Source organism: Dromiciops gliroides, chromosome 3 (genome assembly GCF_019393635.1).
Source record: "Dromiciops gliroides isolate mDroGli1 chromosome 3, mDroGli1.pri, whole genome shotgun sequence".
NCBI lineage: Eukaryota > Metazoa > Chordata > Mammalia > Microbiotheria > Microbiotheriidae > Dromiciops > Dromiciops gliroides.
Genome location: NC_057863.1, coordinates 512,232,669 through 512,255,439, shown reverse-complemented (window position 1 = coordinate 512,255,439; position 22,771 = coordinate 512,232,669). Strand labels below are relative to the sequence as shown.

The following is a 22,771-nucleotide window of genomic DNA, read 5'->3' as shown; positions in this document are numbered from 1 at the left end:
ATATCCAGTGAGTTCTTTCTATTTTTACTTTGCTCTCTGGCTCATAGAGATAAAGGCAGTTTTCTTTTAAGATTTCTTCAGATGTAGTATCTAGGCTCTTTTTTTCATGTTTTTTAGTACTTCAGTGATTCTTAAATGTTCTTTCCTTGATCCACTTTACAGGTCAGTTGTTTTTTTCTTTGAGATATTTTCACATTTTGTATTTTTTCAAACTTCTGATTTTGTTTTATTATTTCTTGATATCTTATGGAGTTATTAGTTTTCATTTGGCCATTTCATTTTTAAAAAATCTTTTGGGCAGCTAGGTGGCACAGTGGATAAGGCACCAGCCTTGGATTCAGGAGGACTTGAGTTCAAACCCAGCCTCAGATACTTACTAGCTGTGTGACTCTGGGCAAGTCACTTAACCCCCATTGCCCTGCCAAAAAAAAAATATATTTTTTTTTTCATTGAATATTTCCCAATTACACGCAATTTTTTTCTAACAATAATTTTTAAAAATTGCATTTCAAATTCTCTTCTTTCTGCACTGCAATCCCTTCCTCCCCCCCCCCCCCGAGGCAAGCACTTTGATTTTGATTATATGTGTGAGGTTGTGCCAAACATATTTCAATTTTAGCCATGTTGCAAAAGAGAATTCAAACAAAATAAAATAATAAAAATAAAGCAAAAAAAGTGTATTTTAATCTGCATTCAGAATTCATTATTTCTCTGTGGAGTAGATGGCATTTTTCATCACGAGTCCTTTGGAATTGTCTTGGATTATTGTCTTGATCAGAGTAGCTAAGTCTTTTATAGTTGATCATCCTTACACTCTTGTTGTTATTGTGTACAATATTCTCCTGGTTCTGCTTATTTCACCTTGCGTGAGTTCAATAAGTCTTTCCAAGTATTTCTGAAACCATCCTGCCTATCATTTTCTTTTTTTTTTTTTTTTTGCGAGGCAATTGGAGTTAAGTGACTTGCCTAGGGTCACACAGCTAGTAAGTGTTAAGTGTCTGAGGCCAGATTTGAACTCAGGTCCTCCTGACTCCAGGACTGGTGCTCTATCCACTGTGCCACCTAGCTGCCCCTGCCTATCATTTCTTTAACTTTTTTTTTTTTTTTTGCAGGGCAATGGGGGTTAAGTGACTTGCCCAGGGTCACACAGCTAGTAAGTGTCAAGTGTCTGAGCCCAGATTTGAACTCAGGTACTCCTGACTCCAGGGCTGGTGCTTTATCCACTGCGCCACCTAGCCGCCCCTCTGCCTATCATTTCTTATAGCACCATAGTATTTCATCACAGTCATATACCATAACTTGTTCAGGCATTCTCCAAGTGATGGGCATCCCCTTTATTTCAAATACTTTGCTACCACAAAAAAATCTGTATAAATATCTTTGTAATAAATAGGTCTTTTTCCCTATTCTTTGACCTCTTTGGGATACTGACCTAGTAGTGATATTGCTAGGTCACAGTTTCATAGCCCTTTGGACATAGTTCCAAGTTGTTCTCCAGTATGGTTGGACTAGTTCAGAACTCCACCAACAGTGCATAATTGTCACATTTTTTCTATATCCTCTCCCACATTTGTCATTTTCTTTTCCTGTCATGTTAGCCAAATCTAATAGGTGTGAGTCAGTAACTCAGAGTTGTTTTGATTTGTATTTCTCTAATCAGTAGCTATTTAGAGCATTTTTTCATGTGACTTGATAGTTTTGATTTCTTCTGAAAACTTACTGTTTATATCCTTTGATCATTTATCAACGGGGGAATCACTTATTTTTATAAATTTGGCTCAGTTTCCTACATATTTGAGAAATGAGTCTTTTATCAGATAAACTTGATGCAATTTACCCCCCGGTTTCTTGTTTTCTTTCTAATTTTGGCTACATTTGTTTTGTTTGTGAAAAAGCCTTTTAATTTCATGTAAATCAAAATTATCTTTTTTACTTCCTGTAATGTCCTTTATCTCTTTTTTGGTCATAAACCCTTCCCTTGTTCATAGATCTGACAGGTACATTTTTTCATGCTCCTCTAATTTACTTATCATCCTTTATGTCTAAATAATTTATCCATTTTGACCTTATCTAAGCATATGGTGTGAGATGTTGGTCTATGCCTAGTTTCTGGCCAAACTGCTTTCTAGTTTTCCCAGCAGTTTTTGTCAAATGTTTATTTTTCACTTCCAAAGCAAATCTTTGGGCTTATTAAACACTAGAGTACTTTATAAAATAGATTTGGCCTAATGGAAAAAGAGGTACAAAATTCACTGATGAAAATAACTCCTTAAAAAGCAGAATTGGCCAAATGGAAAAAGGTACAAAAGCTCACTGAAGAAAATAATTCCTTAAAAATTAGAATTGGGCAACTGGGAGCCAATTACTCCACAACATATCAAAAAATGATCAAAGTCAGAAGAATGAAAATATAAAAGAAAATGTGAAATATCCCATTGGAAAAACAACTGATCTGGGAAATAGATTGAGGAGAGATAATTTAAGAATAATTGGACTACCTAAGAGTCATGATCATAGAAAGAATCTAGACACCATATTTTAAGATATGGTCAGGTTCTTTTTTTGTTTGCTCATTTGTTTACCCTACTTCTTGATTTGGAATTTTAATATTAGTCTCTGTTCCCTGTGTGGGGGTTTGAGGGAGATTCTCAAGCTTCAGGCTTTTTTTGTACTGCTGTTTTCAGAGATACTTCTGGGATTTTGGAAATTTTGATTCTTCCAAAGTAGTGTGGTCTGGGCAGAAGTGTTGTCATTGCTCTGTTTTATAAATTAAGTTATAACTGTGTTTTTAAAATTAATTTCTATTGCACCAATTTTGGCAGTTAGCATTTATTATTTAATTAATATTATATACCAGTAAAGGATTAACTGCATGTCTGCCTAGCTTCTCATGGTCTCAGGCTGTCAGACTTACGCTGTCCTTAGAGGGAGGGCCAAGCGAAGAACACATGCCAAGAGAGAGATCCAAGTGCCAGCCAAGAGAGAGCCAAGAGTGAGCTCTTGGCATGGCTAGGGGTGTTATTCTCTTTTGATAGAGACAGGTCATTATACATTGATCAAAGTTAATTGATTAGTATCATTCAATTACACTGGTTGACATGACTTGGGGGTGGTCTAAATTAAAATGAACTCTACAGATGATATTAGGGAGAAGACCCTCACTCAAGTTGCCCAAGACAAAGACCTTTTTCTAGGCGTGGTTCGATTCCATTATTCCCTCACTGAGCTAGACAAAAGAGTCCGTCTCCATTTCTTTTGTTACCTTGGATTTGTCCCAGACCAGGAGAACAGGACTTTCTGGTGGGAAGAAAGGACTGATTTCTGGGTCTCCCAAGAAATCCATTATTAGTAATTATTTTTTCACATCTCTGTCTGCTCTTTGGTCCTTAACCAGAAAGGCCCTCTGATCCTTTGGGATTGCCATCAATACTGCTCCTAAGGGCCCCTCTTAGGTCCAGACATGATACTCTTCCTTGGGATTACTGATCCTTTGGAGCCAGAAGTGATAAAAGTGTTCTCCCACCCTTGAGCTATGACTCAGAAATGGGTATAGGCAGTGAAGTTGCCAAAAAGTGTATGGTCCTAAATTCAGTGCTAGCATAGGGATACCCTGTAATCTCTTTCTGACCAGTTGCCAGGTCCCCTTGCTATTCTCTGGTTTGAGAAGTCCTGAAGTTGCTGTTCCTTCTGTTATCACCTCCTGTTCCCACCACTGCTGTTTCAAATACATGGGCTCCAGGCCATCCACCACCCCTGTGTCACAAATCTCTCTGATCTCCTAAGTTGTCTTGGACTGAAAAAATGTTTCACTCTGATCGTTTGTTAGCTCTGCTACTCCAGAATTCTATATAAGGCATTATTTTAAAGTTGTTTAGGGAGAAGTGTTGGGAGAGCTCAGCCAACTGCTTTTTCTACTCTACTATCTTGGTTCCCATGTGGCCAATTCTAATTTTCAAGGAGTTTTCTTCCATAAAGTTTTGTACCTCTTTTTAAAAATGTTAATCCTCCTTTTAAATCTTTATTCCCTTGCTTCTTTTCCAAAGTTTTTCTCTCATTTGTTTTGAAATATTTTTTTAGTTCATTTTTCTTTGAGACTTTGCTTGTATAAATGTTTTCAAGTTATCATTTTCTTCTGTGTTTGTATCTCTTTGCTGTTCTACATACCAACTCTGAGTTTTTTCCACTGGCTTTCCCACATGCTAGGATTCTTCTTCATACTTACCTCTGCCACCTAGTTTTATTGGCTTGCAAGTCTCAGCTAACGTCCCACCTTCTGCTAGAATCCCATTCTAGTAGCCCTTCTTAGTTTTAGTGCCCTCTCTTTGAGACAGCCTCTAATTTATTCTACCTATATCTTGTTTGTAGTTAGTTGTTTACATGTTGTCTCCCCCAGTAGACCACCAGCTTCTTGAGATCAGGTGCCTTTCTTTGTATCCAGGGTACTTACCACACAGTGCCTGTCATGTAATAGGTACTTAATAAATGCTAGTTGAAAGACTGACTTTTTTCATCTCTTTAAAATTACTGAAATATACATTGTTCACATAATTATATGAGCATGCATTTTCTATCATTGGAGTTAATCACATTTAGACTAAATGAACTCTTTCGAAAATTTTGTCTAGAAATTTTTTTTTCTGGTGAATTTTATGAAAAGGCTGAAAACCAAAGATAAAATTGAGCAGACTAATTAAGGATATTGACTTTGTTTTTTCTTTTCCCTGACATCAAAAGTATGGAACAAAAATAATATTTGGTTTAAAATTATATTGTGGGTAGTATAATTATAATATTACTTGTCTGAGTATCTCAGTGCATTTCTTTATAGAATTTTATTTTCCAAAATATATGTAAAAACAAATTTTGACATCAATTTTTAAAAACTTTGTGTTCCAACTTCTCTTCCATTCCCACCCCCCACCCACAAGAACTCAAGCAATTCAAAATAAGTTATACATGAGTAGTCATGGAAAACATTCCCACACCCAAAACTTCAGATTAAGGAATTGTCAAAAACAAAAAAATAATTAAAAAAATTTGTTTCCATCTGTTTCCAGATATTATCAGTTCTTTCTCTGTAGATGGATTGCAATTTTCATAAGTCCTTCAGGGTTATATTGGATCATTGCCTTGCTGAAAATAACCACATGCTTCCCAGTAGATTATTTTACACTGTTGCTGTTTTTTTGTATACAGTACATTTCACTCTGCTTCAGTTTATTTAGGTCTTTCCAGGTTTTTCTGGTAGTATCCTGTTCATCATAACCTGTATATAGTACCTTAAATTTGACAAAGAATTTTCTTCATATTAGTCCAGCAAAGCAGGTACCATACGTTTTGCCATTATAATCAATCAGCATAACTATTTCACTTCATCCTATTCCCTTCCAATGATATTTACTCTATTTTCTATCTTCTTTTACCCTATTCCTCCTCAAAAGTGATTTACTTCTGACTCTCCCCTCCCCCACTCTTTTTTTTCCACCCTTCTCTTCTTATCCTCTTCCCCTCCTACTTTCCTGTAGTGTTAAATAGATTATTCCTTCCAATTGGGTGTGGATGTTATTCCCTCCTTGAGCCCACTCTGATGAGATTAAGGTCTTTGAGCTAATTCTGTGTTGTAAATTTGTCTTCCTCCCTCCCTCCCTCTTCAACCCACTCTATGAAATCAAGCAATTCAATATGTCATATTTGTGCAGTAATGCAGAATAGCTTCACCTTACTCAAAAGTGTTTTGCTTTTTACTGCTCTCTCCCCCAATATGCCCTTCCCTCCTCCCCCTCTTCTCTCCCCTTCCTCTTATCTCCCTCCCCTCCCTCAGGGCAAAAGTATATTACTATAACTAGTTGAGTATGTATATTATTCCCTCTTTGAGCCAATTCTGATGATATTAAGGTTCACTCACTCCCCCACTCCTTCCCCCTCTTCCCCTCCCCTCTATAAGCTTTTTTTTTTGTTTCCTTCATGTGAACTACCTCTCCCCAGACTATCTCTCCCTTTCCTCTTTCCCCAGTCTATTCCTCCTACACTGTAACCCTATTTTAAAAATGTCATCATGGATTAGCTAGATGGCACAGTGGACAAAGCACCAGCCCTGGATATCTCAGTGCATTTCAACCATGTATTTTTAGGTTGTTGAATTTTATGGTCAATAGTAACTGCTTTATGTCATTTCTCCAAGGCAATGAACAGGGCCAGAGCCCACAGAGCCCAGTCAGAAGATTTATCTTCAGAATTTAGTGTCGATGACCTTGCAAGCATAGATATGGCAGAACAAATGGCCAATGATTCAGATGAAAGCATTTCAGCAACATCCAATAAAGGAAGAGGCCGAGGGAGAGGTCGAAGAGGTGGAAGAGGACAGAATTCAGCAGCAAGAGGGGGTGCTCGCAGAGGAAGAGGTTAGTACCTTATATGATTTTTTTTCACAAAATAGGTAGTGGTTGTTGACAGACTGGGAAATATAGTGTACATTATTGCAATAGATAAAGTTCAGTTCAGAACTTTATTATTAACGTAAAATCTTTTATAAAGTTCTTTTCAAATCTGTTGGAACCTTAATGGTGCTTACTGGACACAGAAGAATTTTGACAAAAGAATCAGACAGAAAAGCAAGGGACCTTTTATGAAGGGACATTTTAACTAACAAGGGCTTGCTCATAGATTAAAATGAAAAGCCAAGGGGTGGGAGTGAGTTTAGGAAGATAGGAGGGGTAAATAGTGTCAAATGCAGATAGGTGATGATTCCCTTTGTGTAAGTGAGGGTCTACTTGAGGTTATAACATAAATTTGTAGTTGACCCAGTCAGTGTGATTTCACGGTATTCTTTTTTTGTTGGTTTTTTGGTTTTTTTAAATGCAGGGCAGTGAGGGTTAAGTGACTTGCCCAGGGTCATACAGCTAGTAAGTGTCAAGTGTCTGAGGCCGGATTTGAACTCAGGTACTCCCGAATCCAGGACCGGTGCTTTATCCACTGCGCCACCTAGCTTCCCCATGATATTCTTTAGGTTCATTCAGCAGCACATGTTTGGAGTGAAGGCAGGGGATAGAGGGAATAATCCAGTTCTTAGAAGGGTGAGATTAACAAAATGATAAGGGGACTTGAGAAAAGGACATTGTCGAGTTGAACTGGTTCATCAAGGGGTTGAGATGGGAAAGGGAGAAGAATGTAACTAGTTCAAGGGTGGTGGTTTGGGGAAAAATTGAGCAGTTGAAGGGATGTAGGATTGTGATGTGGATAAAGAGCAGCCCATTCCTTTTAGATAGCTGCAATTGTTAGGCAGTTTTTCCTTATGCAAATCTCTAGTCAAATGTCTCTAGAATTTTGACTCATTGTTCAAAGCAGAATAACTTATACTTCTTCTGCCATATGATAGCCTTTCAGATGCTTGACAACTGGTATGTCATACCTAACTCTACTCCATGTTAAAATCAGTCATTTGGCATGTTCTCAGAAATAGCACTTATCTTCCTCCCCAAACCCATGCCTTTTCTAAATTTCCCTATTTCTTTTTTCATTTGTTTATTTGTTTTTTATCATGGCAATGAGGGTTAAGTGACTTGCCCAGGATCACACAGCTAGTAAGTGTCAAGTGTCTGAGGCTGGATTTGAACTTAGGTCCTCCTGAATCTAGGGCCGGTGCTTTATCCACTGTGCCACCTAGCTGCCCTCAATTTCCCTATTTCTGTTGTACACCATCCTTCTGGTCATCCAAGTTCAAAACCTCAGAATCATACTCAACTCATCTTTTCCTCTCACCTTCCATATTTAATCAGTTGTAAAAAAAAGTCTTATCAGTTCTCCTTCCATAGCCTCTCTTCCTTCCATTGCCTTTTTTTTTTTTTAGTGAGGCAATTGGGGTTAAGTGACTTGCCCAGGGTCACACAGCTAGTAAGTGTTAAGTGTCTGAGATTGGATTTGAACTCAGGTACTCCTGACTCCAGGGCTGGTGCTCTATTCACTACACCATCTAGCTGCCCCCTTCCATTGCCTTTTCTCCACTCAAATGACTACCATTCTTGTTCAGGCCTTCATCATTTCTTATCTGGACCATTGTAATAACTTCCTATTAGGAAATCTCTATTTTTTCTAATCTTTCCTTTACAAAGATGCCAAAGTGGTTTTCTAAAGTACAGGTATGACTGTCATATACTCCCTTACTCAGTAAATTCCAGTAGCTCACTGTTGTTTCTAGAGTCAATTATTAGCTCCTCTGCTTTGCTTTTTTTATTCTGTATAGCCTCTTATAGTCTGGCTTCAACTTAATTTTTTAATTTATTACCCATTACTCAGTTTCCCATAGGGCAGCTAGGTGGTGCGGAGGGCTTGCTTCCTGAGTTCATGTATGGCCTTAGACATTTACTAGTTGTGTGACCTTGGGCAAGTAATTTAATCCTGTTTGCCTTAGTTCCTTATCTGTAAAATGAGCAGGAGAAGGAAATGGCAAAATCACTCCAGTATCTTTGCCAAGAAAACCCCAAATGGGATCATGAAGAGTCAGACATGACTGAAACAACTCAACCATAGCAACAACAGCTCCCCAAACTCCGTAATATATATGGCTCTTGTGCTTTTCTGTGCACATGACATTAACCTTTCTCATTTCCATCCTTTTGTTTGATCCTGATTTTGCTATCTCTCACAACCGGAAAAGGTACTGAACACCAACTGTGCTTTTTTTTATAGGAAGCACTCAGGAGACATCTGTTCGAAGCCGGGGTTCTAAAGCCTTTTCATCTTCACCAACAAAAAACATGTCTATCATTGATGGTATGTATAGAATGCAAATGTTTATCTGTCAATTAGGTGATGATTGAAGGGAGACAAACTGGAGATCCCTGTTAGAGAAAAAAAAATACGTTTGTAGCCTTTACTTCTTTTTTTTTTAATCCTTTTCTTGAGTGCTTTAGTCAGTGCTGGGATTTTGGAGCATGAGAACTCTTTATGGTTGTCTCTTGCTCTTGTTATGTAACTAGTCTTATCTTTCCCCCCAGTTTTATTGTTCTTTGATGGCATTCTTCATACCATTTCCCCTACATAATTCTACATTTCTACTTATTTTGCAGGCTGCTTGTACCAACCATGTGTCTCTCTGTCATTTTTCCACAAACTGTAGTATTGCATGACTCATTGGCATTTAATGTCGCTGGAAGGATATTGGTGTTAAAAAGATGTGCTTTTATTTTTAAAAATATATTACTTAGGGGCAGCTAGGTGGCACAGTGGATAGAGCACTGGCCCTGGATTCAGGAGGACCTGAGTTCAAATCCAGCTTCAGACACTTGACACTTACTAGCTGTGTGACCCTGGACAAGTCACTTAACCCCAATTGTCTCACCAAAAAAACCGAAAAAACAAAAATATATTACTTAAAAGTATGTTTTATTTTGTCTTTTTATTACAGTCATTTCACCACAATTGAACTCTTCCTTGTGATTAGCAAAAATAACTGTTATAGTGATAATAAGTATGTTTACAGTGTTTTGTCCTATAATCTCTCTCTGTTGTGAGGTAAGGGATGTATGATTTCTGTTCTCTGGGACCTTTATTTGTTTTTGTTATTCAATTTGACTTTATTTTAGTTAGTTTTTCATTTTCATCATTATAGTTATTAGGTATATTTTTCTCTTCATTCTGCTTATGTTGCTTTACATCACTGTCACCCAAGTCTTTGGATGTTTCTGTGAATTCCTCATACTTGACATTTCTAATTGCACAAAATTATTTCATTACTTTCAAATATCATAGTTTTTTTCAATCATTCCACAGTCAGTGGGTATCTCTTTTCTTTCTAGTTCTTTGCTACCACAAAGAATATGAGTATTTTGGTGTATATTAGACTGTTGTTTCTGTCTTTGACTTTGTGAGAATATTTTTAACTGACTTGGGCCATAATCTAACTGGGGGGCCTAATCTGTGGATGGCTATCTGACTGCTATTAATTTAATATGGGCTGTTTATAAAATTCCCCCATACTTGCTCCTCCCAAATTGATAAGCAAAAGAGGATTAAAATGCTTTTTTAAATGAAAGCAAATATGGGGTTTATTTAGGTGAATAAATTTAGAGTTAAATGTAGAAACAAAAATAAGATACAACCTGTCAGCCTTTAAACTTTCTGCCACCTCTAGCCTAAGGGTATGCTGGCCGCTATGGCTTGCAGTCATGCCTCCTTAAAACGACCCCCAAGCGCTTCTTCTCTCCCCTCTCCTTCCTCTGTCTTTCTACCTCCCTTAGTGTCTCTACCTTCTTGCTAGCTCTTTCTCAGTTTCTGTCAGCCATAGCGTTCTCTTCCTCCATCCTCCAGTGACTTCTTTCTATCCATCTTGTTGAGAAACCCCCTGTATCTCTTCTCTCACTGATCTCCTTTGCTTCTCCTAGTCCTGGTGTCCCCCCTTGAAAAGCCTCCACTGAATAGCCCCCTGCTTCACTCTTTAACTTCTCTCACTACCATAGCTATGAACCCCTAAGTGCTTTACTTCATCCCTCCTTCCTCTGTCTATCTGCTCCCCTCCCAAAGCATCTCTAGCATCCCTTTTTATTAACTTTCTTTCTCAGGTGAAACTTGGGGCAGGCCGCCCCCAGGGCCAGCTGAACCCTGTACTCCCTGTGCGGAGCTGGGGGCTGGGCAAAGCAAACCCTGGCGTCCCTGACGGTTTTCATGGGCCTTTCTGCACCACATCTGTGGCTTGGGGTTTTTGGTCTGCACAGTTTAGCCTAGCTCAGAGGGCCCCCCACCTCCGCTTCAGCTGCAGGGGAGGGGAAGCTCCGCTTGGGGAGCCCAAGGCTAATTTTAATGCCTACAACTTACTTGGGACATATGCCCAGTCAGATCATGCGAAATTGACATCCAGAGCAGGTAGATGAACTCTCCAGTCTGCCATCAGTGTATTAGTGTTTTTGTATTCCTCTAATATTAACCACTCTCATTTTTTATAATCTTTGCCAGTTTACTTGGTGGGAGGTGAAACTTAAATGTAGCTTAAATGTAGCTTAATTTTAATCATTCTTACTATTAGTATTGTAGAACATATTTTTATGTGGTTATTTACAATTTGCATTTCTTTTGAGAACTTCTTTCATATTTTTTGACCACTCATTTCTTGGATAATGGAACTTGGTGATATATATTCCACTGATTCATTTTTCTGTTTTTTAATCAGTACCAAATAGTTTTGGTAACTATTACTTTTATGATTTTAAGTCTGGTAATACTATGGCTCATGTATTCATTCTTTTTTTCTCATTATTTTCCTTGAGATTCTAGACCTTTTATTCTTCTAGAAGAATTTTATTATTTTGTCTAGTCCTAAAAAGTTTCTCTTGGGTAATTCAATTGCTGTATCATGAAATATAAAAATTAATTTAAGTAGTATTATTTTGGTTATATTGTCATGGCCCACTTCTGAACAGTGAATTTGTTTCCCTTATTTCTGAAATGCAAAAGAAAACTAGATGTTTTAAGATATGGGAATGAGGAGGTAGGAATTTCAGGCATGGGTAGCAGCTAGTGCAAAGTCATGGAAAATAGAAAAATAGAGTATTTTGTGAGGAAAATTAAAGTGACTAGTTTATCTAGACTATAGAGTTTGTGGAGGAGAGTAATGTGCAGTAAGTTTGGAAAGATCAGATGGCTTCTCATAGGTTGGTGTTGTTTATTGTTTTTGTATTCCTAAGATTTAGCACAGTGCTGATGTGTAAGATGCTTAATAAATGATTATGTATTGATTGACCAAGCTGCAAAGAACTTTTTTTTTGTAATAAATATTTATTTTATTTTTTCCAGTTACATGTGAATGTAGTTTTCAACATTCATTTTCATAAGATTTAGAGTTTCAAATTTTTCTCCCTCCCTTTCCTCCCCCCTCCACAAAACAGCAACAAATCTGACATAGGTTATATATGTACAATCTACAAGTGCTCTTTTTTTTTTTTTTAAGTCTGTTCAGTCAATATCCGTTCTTTCTCTGGGAGTGGATAGTATGCTTCATCATTAGTCCTTTGGGATTGTCTTGGATTATTGTATTACTGAGAGTAGTTAAATCATTCATAATTGCTCATAGAACAATACTGCTGTCACTGTGTACAATGTCCTCCCGGTTCTGCTCACTTCACATATGAGTCTTTCCAGGTTTTTCTGAATTCATCATGGTTGTCATTTCTTATAGCACAATAATATTCTATTACAATCATATACCACAGCTTCTTCAGTCATTCCCAATTGATGGACATTCCTTTGATTTCCAGTTCTTAGCCAGCACAAAGAGTTGCTATAAATATTTTTTGTACAATTTTTCCTCCTTTTCACAATTACTGTTGTTAACTGTTTCCCTCCATCCTATTCCTTTCCCCACAATATTTACTCTATTATCTATCTTCTTCACCCTATCCCTCTTCAAAAGGGATTTGCTTCTGACTGCCCCCTCTCCCAGTCTGCCTTCACTTCTTTTGCCCCTCCTTCTTTATCCCCTTCCCTTCCTATTTTCCTGCAGGGTTAGAGAGATTGCTCCACCCAATTGGGTATGTGTGTGTGTGTGTGTGTGTGTGTGTGTTAATCACTCCTTGAGTCAACTCTGATGAGATTAAGGTCTTTGAGCCTATTCTGATGAATGTAAAATTCATTTAATGCCCTGTTCTTCCCCTATCTCTTACCCCACTCCATAAGCCCTTTCCTGTTTCTTTCATGTGGGATTTCACCCCATGCTGCCTCTCCTCTTTCCCCTCCCCCAGTATATTCCTCTCACCTCTCAATTTTACCCTAAAGATGTCATCATGGGGCAGCTAGGTGACAACAGCAGACAAAGCACCCACCTAGACCCAGGAGGATCCCAGCCTCAATCTGACCTCAGACACAAGACACTCACCCAATGTACGACTCCAGGCATGTCACCCAACTCCAACTATCCCACAAAGAGAGATAAAAAATAATTTGCAGATATCATCCCTTCAGAATCAATTCCCACCTGTACCCTCTGTCTAAATTTATTTCTATCATCTGCCCTAATATAGTGAGAAAGTTCTTATGAGTTAGATGTATCATCTTCCCATGTAGGAATGTAAACAGTTTAACCTTTTAACATCCCTCTTAATTTCTTTTTCCTGTTTACCTTTTTATGGTTCTCTAGGGTCTTGTATTTGAAAGTCAAATTTGCCAGTCAGTTCAGGTCTTTTCATCATGAATACCTGAAAGTCCTCTTTTTCATTAAAGTCCCATTTTTTCCTCTGAAAGATTATGATCACTTTTTCTGGGTATGTGATTCTTGGTTGTGTAATCCAAATTCCTTTGCCTTCTGGAATATCATATTCCATGTCCTTTAATCCTTTAATGTAGAAGCTACTAGATTTTGTGCTATCCTGACTGTGGCTCTACAGTACTTGAATTCTTTCTTTTTTGGCAGCTTTCAATATTTTCTCTTTGACCTGGGAGCTCTGGAATTTGGCCATAATCCTGGGAGTTTTTCTTTTGGGAATTCTTTCAGGAGGTGATTAGTGGATTATTTCAATTTCTTGTGTGTGTGTGTATGTGTGTGTGTGTGTGTGTGTGTGTGTGTGTGTGTGTATGTGTGTGGCAATTGGGGTTAAGTGACTTGCCCAGGGTCACACAGCTAGTAAGTGTCAAGTATCTGAGGCTGGATTTGAACTCAGGTCCTCCTGACTCCAGGGCCGGTGCTCTATTCACTGCGCCCCCTAACTGCCCTGATTATTTCAATTTCTATTTTACCTTCTGCTTCTAGAATATCAGGACAATTTTCCCTGACAATGTCTTGGAAGATGATGTCTAAGTTCTTTCCTTGATCATGGTTTTCAGGTAGTCCAATAATTTTCAAATTATCTCTCCTGGATCTATTTTCCATGTCAGCAGTTTTTCCAAGAAGATATTTCACATTGCCCTCTTTTTTAAAAAAATTCATTTGGATTTGCTTTATTGTGTCTTGGTTTCTCATAAAGCTTCTCACTAGCTTCCATTTGTTCAATGCTAATTCTTAGGCAATTATTTTTGTCAAAGAACTTTTCCATTTGGCTTTTTGAGCTTTTGACTTTTTTCTCATGTCTTTCCTGCATTATCCCCATTTCTCTTTCTATTTTTTCCTCTACCTCTCTGACTTTACCTTCAAAGTCCTTTTTGAGTGTCTCTATGGCCTGAGACCAATCCATATTTTTCTTGGAAGCTTTGGATGTAGGAGCCTTGATGTTGCTATCCTCTTCTGAGGGTGCACCTCGATCTTCCTTGTCACTAAAGAAACTTTCTATGAGCCTCACCTTTCTCTGTCTTCTCATTTTGCCTTTCTTTTACTTGACTTTTAGCTCCTTAAAGTGGGGCACTGTTTCCAGGCTGCACTGTCCCAAGCTTTAGGGGGTCCCAAGTGGTATGATTTAAGGAGGGGCAGGTTCTTCACTTGCCTGGTCTGTTGTCTGGTCCATAGATAGGCCAACTTGCTAATTAACCAGACAGCAAAACTTTGTGTGCTGTGGTTGTTAGTTCCAATGAGCCTGCTCCCCTCCCCCACCTGGGCCACCACCACTCAAGCCTATCTCCTGGTTCCCAGCAGGGGTGAAAAACCCAAGTTCTGCCTCAGTACAAGCAGAGACCCCAGCAGTCCCCCCCCCCCCCCCGCTAATCACTCAGACCTCTCACCAGATAATGAGCTTAGTTCCAGATGATACTGGCTCTGCAGCTGATTCAGAGGCTCTGGGGGTCTTTTTCTCTGGTGAGGCCTTCCTGGGACTGGATTTGTATCAGCATGACTGTGCGGTTAGGCTCCATTCCTGTCTCAGCACAGCAGCTCCCTCATTCTGACCTAATCCGTCTTTAGTTGGAAAATGATCTTAGTATGTTCTTCTGTGGATTTTGCTGCTCCAGGAATTGTCCTATGGCATTTTTCGGAGGTTTTTTGGAGTGATCGTGTTGTGAGTTTGAGAGCTTACTGCTTTTCCACTGCAAAGAACTTTAAATGCTAAATAAAGGGGCTTATATTTAATCATAGATATAATAGGGGAGTGATCAATGGCTTTTTGAGTAGTAGGTGACATATTCAGACCACTATTTAAGGGAAATCACTTTTGTAGCTTTGCATTGGAATGATTGGAGTGGGGAGAGACTTGAAGTAGTAAGGCCAGTAAGGAGGCTCTTGCCACAGTCCAGGCAGGAAATTTTGAGAGCCTCAACCTGAATAGTGACTATGTGGGTGGAAAGAACAGAAAAGATGTAAAAGGTGTTGTGGGAGTAGAACTGACAAGATCTATCAGTTGTTTGGATATGTGAGGTGAATGAGAGTGAGGAGTTAAGGATGGCATTAAGGTTGTGAACCTGGATGACTGGAAGGATGATGGTATCCTTTACAGAAATGGGAAAGTATGCAAAAGGGGGAGATTTTTGGGAAAGAATAATGAATTTTGTTTTGGACGTTATTAATTTAAGGCATCTGTGGTATATCTAGTTAAAAATGGCAACTAAGCAGTCTAATAACCATATGAGGTAGAGCTTAGGAAAGAGGGTGAACAAAGCTGTGTCTTAAGGGGAATAAGCATTTATATAGCAGATGCTATTTGCTTGGTAGGTACAGTGCTAAGCACTTTTACAAATATTCTCATTTCATCCTTATAACAACCCTACAAGGTAGGGGCTGTTATGAACCTCATTTTACAGTTGAGGAAACTGAGGCAAACAGGTTAAGTGACTGGCCCAGGGTCATACAGTTAGTAAGTATCTGGGACTGGATTTGGACTCAGGGCTTCCTGACTTCAGACCCAGTACTTTTATCTGCTGTACCACTTAGCTGCCTCTCTCTTCAAGTTTGAGAAGCATATGCATAGATTCAGTAATCAAAGCCATGGAAACTAACAAGGTTACCAAGTGAGCTTAGAGAGCAAAATTAAGGCTGATGATAGAGCTTGGGTATATACCCATAGTTAGGGGCTATGAGATGGATAATAACCCAGAAAAGGAGATGGAGGAGTGACAAAGACGAGGAAAACTGAAAGAGATTAGTGCCACAAAAATTGGAGAGAAGAAGATATTTAGGAGGAGATGGTCACCATTGTTAGATGCCACAGAGAGGATGAGGAGGACGAAGATTGAGGAAATGGCCCTTTGGATTTGGCAATCAAGAGGTCATTGGTGACTGGAGACAATGGTTATAGTTGCACAATCATTTGGGAAGCCATTCCGTGTTATTGGCAAGCCTCAGCATTTTCTTTTCAAGGAGAAAAAAGAAAAGAAAGGGCTGGGGAGTAGGTAGTAAAAAGAGGTCCACTGAGTCAAGGTTAGGATGTGGGTTTGGATCCATACTCTGTCAATTCTTTACCTGTGGGATCTTGAGCAGTCTAATTCCACTCCCTGGGCATGTGTTTCCTCAATTATAAAAGGAAGGAATCAGACTAGATCATCTCTAGCATGCCTTAAGCTCTAAATTCTTCAATACTATAATAGACTCGTTAGACTCTGTGCTATAAATTGTCCGTCTCTGCTGTAGTTATTTTCTTTGTGTTTTTAGTTCTTAGTTGTTTCTTTTATGTAGGTAATTTTAAGTATCACATAATTATTTTACGTCACAGAGCCTGACCTTAACCTGCAGTATATCAAATAAGCATATAGACAGATGTGTTCAGGGTATTGTACTTGTTCAGTAAGGTCCAAGCCAATTGATTGCAGTGGTGTTTGCCCCATTTTACAAATGAGGAAACTAAATTTCAAAGAGATTAAGTCACACGTATGAGGGCTGGCGGCTAATTAGTATAGTAATTTTTTGGGGAGAGTAGAAGGCCCTGGACAAGTTAGTGTTAATGGCTCATTATAATTCATAACCATTACTGAAAGTGCCTATGGATTGTGAGCTCCTTGAAGTCAGGAATCATGTGTCATATTTTGATTTCCCCCTCATACTTTGCCTATGAAAGTGAAGTTTTTCATGCTATCAACTCTACTTTTAGGTTTGATATTAGGAAACACATGCTAACAATAAGAATTGTCCAAAAGTGGAATGAGCTATGGTTCCCCCTCATCAGAGATCTTCAAGGAGAGAGGCTGGATGACCACTTATTTATTATGTTTTAGTAAGGACCTTTTAAAAATGTGGACTACTTGGTCACTGAAGTCCCTTTCAATTATGATTCTGTGATTTGTTGTCAGATTGAATAAATAGAATAGTAATAACATTGTTTATTAAAGATACTATGCAACATGAAATTCATTTGATACCATTAATTTGTTCAGCCTCATTAAAATGTAAATTAGTAGGATAGGTTGGTATTTTTAACAATAGGTGAAAATATATTTGCAATTAACATTATTGATAATGATTGATATTTCCTGAATTTGGAAACTCACCCATGGTGAATTGCATTAGGAATTTTTTTTTTTTTTGGTGTGAGGCAGTTGGGGTTAAGTGTCTTGCCCAGGGTCACACAGCTAGTAAGTGTTAAGTGTCCCAGGCTGGATTTGAACTCAGGTCCTCCTGAATCCAGGGCCAGTGCTCTATCTACTGTGCCACCCAGCTGCCCCTGCATTAGGAATTAGGTGGCCCAGATTCTAATCGCAATTCTGTTACTAACTCATTTGTGTGATCTTGGTCAAGTCATTTAACTTAATCTTGGCCTCAGTTTTCTAAATCTTAAAATGAACACAACCCTACATGATCTCTGATTTTTACATTTGTAATTTTGCCATGTCCTTTGTACCTTTTAAGATATTAACAGTATTGCTCATATTCTCTTGTTGAATCATTTCAGATTCTGACTAGTATGCCAATGAAATTTTCAGAGAAACTCCTTAGTGAATATAGCCATGTCACCAAGTTATAATGTAAACTAGGGTTGTATTTATCATAGATAATATACAGAGCCAAGAGACTAATTACAGTGTCACAAAAAGTGTCACAAATTGGCACAGCTAATCATTAAAAAGAAAAGCAACATTCTTTTGGGAAGAGGCTATGTAGCTAAAGCAACTTAATATGGAATTTGATCTTCATTGAGTTCAATATCAGGCAAAATGTTTTAGGTTTGTTGATAGTTTTTGTGGTAATTATGAAAATTAATGTTTCATTAATTTTTAGCTTTTGTCTTTTCCTTTTCATCCATATGATTAAATTTAGTGGTATTGATAATTTAACTTATTCCCTTTGATACTAGATGATAGCTCTTTGAAAAATGAGTTTTAATTAGATAAGCATTCATTTCAGAATTAAGTTTAGTGAATTTTAGATTTCTTTGCAACTATAGCTGTGGTATGCTAAGTGCATTCTTGCCTTAAGCAAAGGATAAACCAACTTTAAAAGCATAACTTCTGAAATTTGTGCTCTAAGTGAGGAAATAAGTGGTATGGGTCAAATAAGGAAATTTTTAGTAAATTGCTATTTTTCTATTGAAGCTACCCTGAAGGGGATAGTGAGTTAGCAAACAAAAAAGAAGTGTTCTTAGAACTGTGGAAAGGAAAAGAGAAAACTCCTGAAGCAAATTGTCTTGCATTTTCATGGAAATGGTCTTTTGTGTTAGTAATGCAGAATTATACTTTTACCAATTTCCTTTCTTTTTTTCAGCCTACTCTGCTCTTTTCTTCTCTGACTCTCTTTTGTTACCTTTGCTTTTTTGCCTTTGTCAAAAGAAGTAGAAGATTGGCTTTTAATTTAGGTGAAGGGGCAAATCATATTTGTATGAAACTGCTAGAAAATGATTTTAAAGTAGTACTTAAAAAAATTTTTTTTTAATTAACAAAAATTTGTTTTTTCATTTTCCCATACACCCCTTTGTCCCTGAGCGGGGGAAAACCTCTTGTAACAAATATGCAGTAGTCAACCAAAAAAACCCACGGTGGCCCTGTGTGAAAATCTTTCATCATCGGTGCTCTGTAGTCATAGTTGGTCATTGCAAAGTTGTTCATTTTTACATTGTTGTTGTTTTAGTATAAATTGTTTTCCTGGTTCTGCTCAATTCATTCTTCTTTAGTGCCTACAAGTTTTCCCAGGTTTCTTTGAAATTGCCCATTTTGTTACTTCTTACAGCCTAGTAATATTTTATTTTGATCATTACCCTAATTTTCTAGTTGGTTGCCATCATAAAATGTGTTCATATGTGTGTATGTACATGTGTATATGTGTATGTGCATATGTGTGTGTGTATTGTGATGATTAAAAGTTGGGAGACAAAGTTTCTGGGTAACTTAATTTTATTAATAAGGCCACTAGTTTATTAATAAAAGAATGATCATTTGGCCATCTCTCTTAGATCAAAGACCCCTAATGGCTGTGGGATCACAGTTTATATGTCCTTCAAAGAGGATTTGTTCCTGAGGGGTGCCTACTCAACTCTGTTTGGTTAATAAAATGCAAGGTGAATTATGTTAGAGGTGATGTAGGTTCCTCAAATCTTGGTCCAAGAGATATCAGTACACATACACACACATATATTCTCTGACACTCATGCTGCTTCCTTATTTTTCTAGTTCCAGAATTTAAAACTAGCTTTTATCCTCCAGCTTTCAAGATTATATCTTAAATCAGTTTGATCTTTTTTTTAGACCAATATGTGATGAGATTAGCAAGTGTTTGAGAAGAGACAAAGATATACATGCTAGCAATGTAATTAGATATGTGCTATGAAGTTTTGAAAATCCCTTTTTAAAAATAACGTTAACTTGCCAGTATATTCCTACAAACTTCTTTACCCCCTTCTTTTTCAAGTTTGTAAGGTTGAATTTAGCCCAGTTGTTCATGATGTACTCTAAAGGGGAATCCTTCAGAACACTCCCTCTTTAACTTATGGGCATAAGGCTGTTTAAACCTTTACCCAAATATCAGCCTGTCCAAGGAGATATCAGATCTGAGGGTCTGAGTGTGGTTCACATGTTAGGCAGATTTTTTTGTGAGGGAGATGCTACTGCCCATCCTTTGGAAAAGCTGGCCACCACCTCTACCTCTCTGCGAATGCTGGCAAGGGATAGATAGATTCAGGCAGGAGAGAGATAATAAAGAAAAAGGAGTTCTTGTCTCAGGGTGCTGTGGTGAGAAGGAAAGAGGAAGATCTCATGCTCCACGTTGGGCGCCAGAAATGTCATGGGGAGAAAAGGTAGTGTGGGTCCTTAGGTATTCCTCTGTAAAGAATTACACTCATGCACACAGTCCAGTAGGATTTAAATGGTCTTTTATTTGGCCGTAGAGAGAGTGACTGAGGGCTAAGTCAAAGACTTTACCCCTGGGGAGGAGGGCTCAAAAATTTTCCTCCCATAACAGAAGGAAGGCAAAAGCTTTTATGGAACATAGATGGGGTGAGCAACTGAAAATGGAAAGTTACTTTTGGGGGTAGGGTGGGGAAATCTTGAATGCTTGTCATTCCTGAGAGTTCAGGAGGATTATTTTTTAGGAATGATGATCCTGACCTCTGGAGTTATCTCTGTCTCTTGGCTCCAGTTATTTAGTAGCCACACCTAATTGACTTTCCTGCTATAGATTTTTATCTACTCTTACTTCTTAGGTGTGTCTGTCCTGTTATCTGGTCGTCTTTGGTTTTGTTTCTCACAGGAGAAACTTCTTCTGATATCTAGTTGGCCAAGCTAAACTTTAATAGTCCCGTAATTCCTTGATATATCTGTCCTGTTATCTGGTCACCTTTGGTTTTTCTTCTCAAAGGAGAAACTTCTTCTGAGTTATTCTAAGCCCACATCATTCTTAACAAAGAAAAAGTTAAGCCACTGACATAGTAATGTAGCTCACCATCTATCTACCAAGAAGAAGGAAATGTGTTTCATTACATGTCCACTGGTACCAGAATTGGTCATTAAAGTTAATTTGGATACTGCTGGCTTAAATTGTTATTTTCATTTGCATTATTGTAGTTATTATGTATCTAGTTCTCTTGGTTTTGCTTTTTTCATTCTGTATTAATTCATATAAATCTTCTCATGTGTTTTTCCAAATTCCTCATATTTATCATTTCTTATAGTGCAATATTACATTCGTATTATTACATTCATATTACTATTACATTCATATATCACAGTTTGTTCAGCCATGCTTTAGTCAATGGGCATTTGCTTTACTTCCAGTTTTTTGTTAGTGCAAGGGGTGTTGCTTTACATATATAAGACCTTTTTTCCATCATTAATTTCCTAAATTGAGATCATTATATGATCAAAAGGTAAGAACAGTTTAGTGACTTCTTTTGCATAATTTCAAATTGTTTTCCAGGACAGTTGGGCCAACTTCACAGCTTCAATAGTGGTGTATTAATGCATTTTTCTGTTACAAGGGAGGATTCATATTGGGGCAGTGCCAGATATGGAAGAGATATGACTATGGCATAAAAATAAAAGGAACCAATACAATTTTATTTTAAAGCAAAACAAAATTTTATCAGTGTACCTGTTTTCCCATAGCTTGCCAAGTACTGGTTAGAATTGAAATCTAAGTTGTTTTGTTTTGTATTTGCTATTATTAGTGATTTGGGAAATTTTTCATATTGTTATTAATAATATGCAATTCTTTTGCAAGCTGTTCACATCCTTTGGCCACTTACCTATTGGGAAGGTAGTTCTAGTCTTATATACTTGTTTCAGTTCCTTGTGTATCTTGGACATTAGTTTGTCTCAGATATGCTTGATCTAAAGATTTTCTAATCTAAATAGTTTTTTCATATGTTAGCTGCACTAATTTTGTTTATGCAAAAGGTTTTTAATTTTGTGTAATTCAAATTGTCTTTCATTTTTTGTAGTCTGTTCCTTGTTTTGTTATGAATTCTCCCCCAACAAAGATCCAAGCATTCACTTGCATTCTTTTAAACAAAAGATAAATATGTGATATCTTTGAAAGCTCCTAGGAGTACTATATTTTTTTAAACAACAAAGATTTTATTTTTTTTGCATGTGCTATTAATGTAGATTCTCATATAATACCCTACTTGCCTGTTTTTTTGCCCAAACCCAAGGGCATTTGATTTATGGGCATCCATCAAATTAGAAGTTGACCAGAAGTGTCAAATCAAAATGGTTTGATCATCATTACAAAACTGTTAGGGGATATATCATGCTAATATATATTATATTATATATATATATATGTGTGTGTGTGTGTGTTCTCTAAAATAGCCACAGAATTCTTTGGCAGCATCATTATTTTCTTGATTATTTTCACTAATTCTTTCTTTCTTTCTTTCTTTCTTTTTTGCTACTGCCATTTTTCTAGCATCATAGATTTAGAGATGGAAGGATCATATAATCTAACTCCCCAATTTAATAGATGAGGACATTGAGACCTAGATAAGTTAAAAGATTTTCCCAATATCTTATAGGGAGTAAGTGGCAGAGCTGGGTTTCATAGACATGTCAATTCACTCCATATTTAGCATTCTTTCCACTGTACCACATAGCTCTTTCATTATAGGAAAATCAGAATATATATTTAGGATAGGTGCAGTTTTAGTGAAAGTTATTGTACTCTGTATAATGGCTTACATCTCACCAGTGATGCTTTATGGACTAATATTGAGACCCAGGTTGCTGTGTCCCCCACTGCTGCAGTTTTTACAAAGCTCACTTGTTTTTCTTCACTATAAGGGCACCTTGTTTCATATCCTCATGCTGACATCCAGTGGCTACCCTATCTTTCTCACTTTCTTTCACATTTTCTACCTTGTAATTGATTCTGTTTTCTATAGTTTCTCAATTTTCTTTTGAAAAAACTGCCCTTTTGTAGGTGTTGTTAGTCAATAGAACACTTCTTTCCTTCTGCCTTATAAATCAACCACTGTGTCAGCATGTTGGGTATAACGTTCTTGGCAGTATT

General features: G+C 37.5%; 1 protein-coding gene across 2 annotated transcripts in view; it reads left to right on the top strand.

Annotated features, from left to right (window-relative positions):
- Positions 1 to 22,771, top strand: part of MRE11 (MRE11 homolog, double strand break repair nuclease) — a 74,424-nt gene that overhangs the window by 37,681 nt on the left and 13,972 nt on the right. For both annotated transcript variants that reach the window (XM_043990645.1, XM_043990644.1), the window contains exons 15-16: positions 6,182 to 6,401; positions 8,686 to 8,769. In XM_043990645.1, coding sequence (XP_043846580.1) covers positions 6,182 to 6,401; positions 8,686 to 8,769 — 304 coding nt within the window. The remainder of the gene's footprint in view (positions 1 to 6,181; positions 6,402 to 8,685; positions 8,770 to 22,771) is intronic.